Source organism: Morone saxatilis, unplaced genomic scaffold (assembly GCF_004916995.1).
Source record: "Morone saxatilis isolate NCDOM2014 unplaced genomic scaffold, NCSU_SB_2.0 Contig5, whole genome shotgun sequence".
Lineage (NCBI taxonomy): Eukaryota > Metazoa > Chordata > Actinopteri > Moronidae > Morone > Morone saxatilis.
The window spans coordinates 654,383-661,630 of NW_023340095.1; the positions used below are offsets into that span (position 1 = coordinate 654,383).

General features: G+C 42.7%; 2 protein-coding genes across 34 annotated transcripts in view; both read left to right on the top strand.

The window, feature by feature from the left end:
* ttn.2 (titin, tandem duplicate 2) overlaps positions 1–7,248 on the top strand; it is a 212,218-nt gene that overhangs the window by 12,164 nt on the left and 192,806 nt on the right. For all 33 annotated transcript variants that reach the window (XM_035676170.1, XM_035676193.1, XM_035676176.1 and 30 more), the window contains exons 9-18: positions 3,016–3,075; positions 3,354–3,612; positions 3,898–3,967; positions 4,082–4,279; positions 4,811–4,953; positions 5,091–5,239; positions 5,348–5,575; positions 5,888–6,129; positions 6,647–6,879; positions 6,966–7,130. In XM_035676170.1, coding sequence (XP_035532063.1) covers positions 3,016–3,075; positions 3,354–3,612; positions 3,898–3,967; positions 4,082–4,279; positions 4,811–4,953; positions 5,091–5,239; positions 5,348–5,575; positions 5,888–6,129; positions 6,647–6,879; positions 6,966–7,130 — 1,747 coding nt within the window. The remainder of the gene's footprint in view (positions 1–3,015; positions 3,076–3,353; positions 3,613–3,897; positions 3,968–4,081; positions 4,280–4,810; positions 4,954–5,090; positions 5,240–5,347; positions 5,576–5,887; positions 6,130–6,646; positions 6,880–6,965; positions 7,131–7,248) is intronic.
* Positions 7–3,006, top strand: LOC118338843 (titin-like). Its single transcript, XM_035676248.1, has 3 exons — positions 7–739; positions 842–955; positions 2,445–3,006. The coding sequence occupies exons 1-3, from the start codon at positions 401–403 to the stop codon at positions 2,715–2,717; spliced, it is 726 nt and encodes a 241-aa protein (XP_035532141.1). The 5' UTR covers positions 7–400; the 3' UTR covers positions 2,718–3,006.

Genomic DNA, 7,248 nt, shown 5'->3' on the forward strand with positions numbered 1-7,248 from the left:
TTTGGATGGAAACCTGATTATTCTTGTAGCAACAGTTATGTGATATCTGATGGTGTTGTTTAGAGCCCGAATTATCCTTAAGCTTTACAGTCTGTACAACATACTGTATGTCACCATTAGAAGCTAGATTCATAAAACTTAGCAGGTTGCCATGTGGTTAAATGTGATGAGGTTGGTTGGAAGGTGGATTTCTTCTCATTTAATGGAGCGACTGTTGGAACTCTCCTCTTCCTCGCCCTATATTTCCCCACTGTACCTGCTCTTCTTCATGAAATGACAAGATTTTGCTTCACACTCAAGAGTAAATTGCATGTTTCGCTCAAATGTTGCACGATGCATGGCTCCAAGGATTCATTGATTATGATTGTTTCAATGTTGTTCTGTCTCTTTTACGTACACTATGGGAGTATTTTTTCAGTCTTTTGGTCAAGAATCTTCCTCCCCACTTCCTGCCATGGACGCCCTGAGATCTATGTGCTACTTTTTGTGTCTCCAGGCTGAGGGAGGGAAAAAAGCCGGGGCGGTGGCCACAGTGGTGGCTGCCGTTGACCTCGCTCGCGTCCGCGTGCACGCGGAGGGCGGGGTAGCTGAAGAGGAGGAGGCTGTAGAGGCGGAGATAAGGCAGCAGGGTGGAGAAATGACAGCAGAGAAACACATTTTTGTAACAGAAACACTGCCTGCTGAACCGCCAGCTGCTGTTACTGTGACCTCAGAGCAACACAGAGTCCAGGTCTCACAGGTCGGAGGAGTTTACTGAATTCATGGTAGATATGATATTATATATCTGACAATAAGAATAGAGTCTTCTTAACCGCTCAATGAACTCTGTTGGTTGCTCCAGATTCAGAGAACAACAGAAATCTCCTCCCATGTGGACACTGGTGTCTCCCCGTCCCCAGTTCCACATTTCACAGTTTCTAAAGTTTCTGTTCCTAAACACGAACCTAGCCACGAGGTAAGGAGAGGAGCTGCAGGCCCGCCGTCATCATCCAGAATCCTCCATTTCATCTTTAACACACGCACATCTTAACACACAGTCTCCACTGTTTTGTGGTGTGATTCACTTTGATTTCCTCCTCACTGTATCGCCCATCCTAAAATATTACATCACTTTTTCTGATTTGAGGCTACCACAGCATCACAGCCACCAGCTGCAGTTTGTGGTGATCCACTGGAACTACAAACTTTTGTATTGTTTCCTATGAAATGTGATGAACTGTTTTATTACACATACTTAAAATTTCTAGTTTGATCAAATTTAGCTTCAGTTTTTTGGGTTTCAGTTTCAGTTTCAACTACTTTCCCAAATTAGTTTTAGTTTTAGATTTTCTGCATCCACTTAAGGAAAGATAATGAATCCAGACATGAACTACACAAGGGATAAACGAATACACACATTATCATTATTAGCAAGTATCCTTATAGGTTCAACCAACTAAATTATCTGTTCATTTAAACCTGAAATTGATATGGGTTGATCAAAAGTTGTCACATTTATTAGAAAACCTGGTACAGAACAGCCTCGAATTTGAGCTACAGAGCAATGTTTTTGAAGAAAATGGTCTGTTTTTTAAACCAGTAAGTCAGTTAAAACTGCCACAGAGTCAGTCTAGTTGTTTCTCTTGAAAATCTGAAAGTTGCACTAAAAACATATTAAAAATGTTTTATTGTTCATCTGCAGGCTGTGTGCCTGATATCAATTATTGGCCACTTCTTGTTAGATTGATATGAAATGTGGCAGACACAGTAGTCAGATCTCCCTTTAATCTGTGTATATAAAAATTAAAAGGATCAGTCCTGATCGGTCTGTGATCTGCAGTGATGTTCCCTCTCCAGATCATTGTCATGCTGTGGTAACCTCTTCTTTGCTTTGTTTTTGACTATCTCTATATAAGAACTGTGTAGGGCTCAGGGCTGTAGCTATCATTGAACACACTGAGGTCAGGTGCTCTGTAGTCTAAAAACTGCAGTTCACATTCCATAATTATAAGAAAATATACTGTATTACATAGGCTAGTTCCAGTATTCCAGTAGGAACATAGTGGGGTCCTATGTTCCCCAGATTTATATGGCACACAGGACCTTGAAACCATGGACACTGGGAAATCCAAACCCTGGGAACATAGATACACTTCCCAAACTAATCAGAATGAAATACCTGGCAGCACGGAGATGGTCCTGAGATAGTTCGGGCTGATTTAGTTGAGTTGAGTTTCTAATCACTTTCAGAGGAAAACAGCTACATGAAGTGAATAAATAAAACATTAAATATCCCAATGAAAGAAGGAAGGCTTAACCTCAGTGTTTCTAGACTTTGTCTACGCCTTGCTGGGAAAATGAATTGCTCTCCACCGCTCCTCCCGCTCACTAATCCTCAGCTGAACGTGGACTTTGGAAATTCTGTTTGTGACGATGGTTAACGCTCTTCTCATTGGCTCGGTCAGGTGTCTATCGCTGGCTCTGCTATCGCCACTCTGCAGAAAGAGTTAAGATCCCCCCATACTGCCAGAAAGATCATCAAGCCCGTCAAGTCTCCCAGTCCGGCTCGCAGAGCAGCCACGGTGGAGGTGCGAGTGACGCCGGAGCCCCTCCCACCGCCATTTAAAGACATCCGATATCAGAGTCAGTTTGAGTTACAGCCAAGCGGAGGTTACGCAGTGAGTGAGGAGGAGTTTGAGGACTGGGAACCTCAGGTTGGTCCGACCCCGTCGCTGTAGTCCTCTATTCACTTCCCCCAATTTAACCCCGTGTGGACTGTCACCATCCTCTTCACCATAACGCAGCAGCCAATCACACGCTGCCCTTCACCCGCCTCATGAAGAGTCTTCTTCTTCTTCTTCTTCTTCTTCTTCCTGTCTTCACCCGTTGACCTTCATCCCTCTGTCCTCTCTGCAGGGTTTTTATCTGTTATAACCGGCTTCTACCCCTCCATCCTCACAGAACTCCACTGCTGAGAAACACCTTGCTGTTTTCTGTGTTTGATGAAGTTTGACACGTATTGTTGTGTTTCCTCAGGAGGCGGCTGCAGTGCCCACAAGAGCTCAGGAGCCTGTTGTTCCTCCCACTCTTATAGCTGTGAGTACTTTACCTGTCCACTTCCTGTTTATTTCCTCGAAAATGTAATTACTGTAACAGAGAAATGAGGAGTTATCCAATTATTTGGTTTATGATTAAAGAACATGCAAAACTAATGAACAGTAACTGTTAGAAGTTGTGAGTTTATACATACTTACACTTAAATAAATCATCCACATATCCAGTTAAGTAATTTCACTTTACAGTGAAAATTTAAATTGAAAACTGAAAGTGTCAGTCTGTCCAGGTGTCTGAAGGTGTTTCTTTTTGCTGTTCAGGGCCTGAAGAACGTGACAGTGACAGAGGGCGAGTCAGTGACCCTTGAGTGTCAGATCAGTGGCCAGCCCGCTCCCGTCATCATGTGGTTCAGAGAGGACTACCAGATCGAGAGCTCCATCGACTTCCAGATCACTTACAATAGCGGATTCGCCAGGATGGTGATCCGTGAGGCGTTCGCTGAAGACAGCGGCCGCTTCACCTGCACCGCTACCAGCGAGGCAGGAACCATCAGCACCTCCTGCTACCTGCTTGTCAAAGGTGACAATAAACAAAGGCCCTTTGAGTTATACTGATTTTACCCAGAATTTACCTGCATTTGGTGCTTGGCGGCTATTTTTTTACCCTGATAATACACGACTGTAATACAGAAATACCAACAGTAAAACAGATGTAATGTGATAGACTGAGGTCTGCAAGTTGATTTTAGAAATTAATAATAATGTCCGTCTAAAAGGTTGGAGAACAATCTTAAAACTTTTTAAGAAAAAAAAAGTTTTAGTTTTTGTACAGCATTCATTCTTTCAACCTTTTACTCTGTTGTAGTGTCAGAAGAAATTGAAAGCAGAGAGGAAGTGACAACTGTTACTGAAACTGGAATCACTCAAGAGAAAACGTGAGTTGTAAAAGTCTGACATATTGTTACCCAACAGGCCCAATGAGCCACTGTAATATCACATGTAGGTTTCTGAGGCTGTAGTGTTTGATGGAGCTGTTGGTTTCCCTTCAGCGTTTCCGTTGAGATGAAGGAACAGATGGTAGTGGAGGTGAGTGCAGGAGAGTCTGCTGCTCCCTTCTTCATCAAGAAACCGACCGCTCAGATGCTGGTGGAGGGAGGAAGCGTCGTCTTCGATTGCCAGATCGGAGGAAACCCCAAACCCCACATCATCTGGAAGAAGAGCGGTGTGCCACTCACTACTGGATACAGGTACAAATCTTACTTTAGCTTCTTCAAAACCTTTTTATAGCCTGGTTCTAGTCTCTAAATCGCCCACCAATGGTCACTAGTGAAAAGTTGTGTTACTTGTGCTTTATCTGAGTATTTCTTTTTGATTTCACTTTATACTTCTACTCCATATTTCAGTGAATTTATTGTACTTTTTACATGAACACATATGGTGAGCCTATAAAATATTATAGTTTGTTTTGATTAAACTACAAAAAAAGTATTAAAAAAAAGTAAGTAAGTAAAAGTATATGAAATATTCGAAATTAGCTCCACTTTGACCATGTAAAGTAAGTGCTGCATACACACTGTATCTGTATTATAAAAATAATTCCATTATATATTCTATAACACTCACATAGGCTATGTTCTATTTAAATAATGGATCTCAGTAGTTCCTCCATGGTTCAGGTTTGGTCTTGTGAAACAGAGGTCTGGTCAGTGGAGTTTCCAGTTCACAAAACAACTTATCAGACATCAATAGATAACTATTGTTTTGTTTTTTGCCATCAGATATAAAGTCGCCTACAAGAAAGAGACTGGAGAATGCAAACTGGAGATCTCCATGACCTTTGCTGATGATGCTGGAGAATACTCCATCTACATAAAGAATTCCCACGGAGAAGCCTCAGCCACCGCCAGCCTGCTGGAGGAAGGTATCCGTATCCTTTTGTTTCCCCATCCAGGAAATGCCCAACCTCAGAGAGGCATCTTCTGTTGTGACTAAACCATTTAAACCATGCATTAAGGAAAGCTTTTTTGGCTCACAGTTTTTGTGTATCTGTGTTTACAGAGGCATATGAAGCCTATATGAAGCAGCATGACGTGACATATAAAACTGAAGTGACGACAACAGTGATTCAGGAGCCCTCTGTGGTTGTGAGTCAATACGAGATGGAACAGAGGAGGGTGACAACCCCCATGAGCTTTGTCTCTGAAACGGTACTTTCTTCCTAAACACCCGTAGTTCTATAAAACCAAGATTATATAGCAGTCTCAGTAATCCTTAGTTCATATTTCATGTTAAACATTGCAAACATTTTGTTGCAGGAATTCCTCATTTCAGCCTTTGAAGAGAGGATCATCCAGGAGATTGAGCTCCGTATCATGAGGATTACCTACAGAGAGCTGGTGACAGAGGATGGAGAACTGATGGTGACTGTAGCAGAGGAGGAGGCAGTGCAGCCGGCTTTTGAGACGCCGGTCAAAAACTACCGGATCATGGACGGAATGGGCGTCACTTTCCACTGCAAGATGGGTGGAAAGCCACTGCCAAAGGTACTGAGTTGGAAATCTTACTAAAATATTATTACTAAAATAACCAACATTCTTCAAAGCTGGGTATATGTCTGATATGGTTCAGGAGACATTTGGGGGTCCTCAACATTTTGTGAATTTGTTCAGCTGCCAACAGGTTTTACAAGCTGTTTCAAAGCCTTCACTAAATGTCAGCATACATTCATACATACAGTATATTAGTTTGTGTCTATATTAGAGAAGACTTTTACAAAAGAACACTTAAAACCCTTTGCAGGACCTGATGCTGAGAAGTTAAATGGATGTTTAAAATTATCTTCTGTTGTCTGCCAGATTGTTTGGTACAAAGATGGCCAGCGCATCAGAGCTGGTGGCCGTTACCAGATGGAGGTCCTGCAGGATGGACGAGCCAGTCTTCGTCTGCCTGTTGTGCTGCCAGAGGATGAGGGCGTGTATACCGCCTTTGCAGCTAACATGAAGGGAAATTCAGTCAGTTCTGGGAAGCTGTATGTGGAGCCGTCCGGAACTGTAACACCTCAGAGATACACACCACAGCCAGCGATGCAGAGGATCAGGTGAGGTTTCATTTACAAGTGAGAAAAAGGAACTTCGCTAAGTCAAAAGCATCAGAAGTTTTCCAATGTAGGCCATAAGTGCTTGTTTCAAAGAGGCACTAGAAGAAGTTAAAGTGATTATTGTCGGTACTGGTTTTTAATGTGAAAGGGGTCGCTCAAATTGATGAGTCTAAAGACTCTGCTGTTCTGAACCCTGCGGATTTCTATAGCTTTTTCCGGCTCATTGTTTTCATTTTCCATCCCACAACTTTTCTTTTTTGGTTTTCACCACTCTCACTTTCTTGAGTGAGTGAAAAAGCAAAAAAATACAAAACAATTTACACTACCTGCTCGGCATCAAGCAGCAAATAGACGACGTTAATGACTAGTAGATTAATATTTTTGAGCTTTAGCAGCTAAAGAGCCAGATATTTTCCTCAGGAGTTGGTGGAGACCAATCAACATTTGCCAAGTGACCAGAAACTCCTTGTGTAAGCCATTACTTAGCTTGAAACTGACAACCCTGCTCCTTTCTCAGATCCACATCTCCTCGCTCTCTGAGCCGCTCACCCGGCCGTTCTTCCAGCCGTTCTCCTGGACGTTCTCCCGCCCGCAGGCTTGACGACACAGACGAGGCCCAGCTGGAAAGACTCTACAAACCTGTGTTTGTTATGAAGCCTTCCTCAATAAAATGCTCAGAGGGGCAGACTGCCAGATTCGACTTGAAGGTTGTTGGCAGACCAATGCCTGAAACATACTGGTTCCACAATGGTAAGAGAAACAAGACATATTCTTGAAACCAACCTTTATCTGTTGCTTCAGGCACTTGTATAACTGTTTTTTTCTCCTTTTCCAAGGACAACAAGTGATCAATGACTACACCCACAAGATAGTGATTAAAGAGGATGGTACCCAGTCCCTGATTATTGTCCCAGCCATGCCAAAAGACTCTGGAGAGTGGACAGTCATCGCTCAGAACAGAGCTGGACGTACCTCTGTCTCTGTAACTCTTACTGTTGATGGTAAGTCTGTGTCAGATACCGCCTGATACATTCAATATATGTTAATATTATAACCAGCAGCTAGTCTTCTGGACTGCATTCACAAAAATATAATTTTATGGGCGCCCGGTTAGCTCAG

Bases quoted from the DNA above. Each gene is read 5' to 3' on its own strand.
- LOC118338843 (XM_035676248.1), top strand. From the start codon at position 401: ATGGGAGTATTTTTTCAGTCTTTTGGTCAAGAATCTTCCTCCCCACTT. The intron at 740-841 runs GTCGGAGGAGTT...TGGTTGCTCCAG, and splicing joins ACAGAGTCCAGGTCTCACAG to ATTCAGAGAACAACAGAAAT. The intron at 956-2,444 runs GTAAGGAGAGGA...TGGCTCGGTCAG, and splicing joins AACACGAACCTAGCCACGAG to GTGTCTATCGCTGGCTCTGC.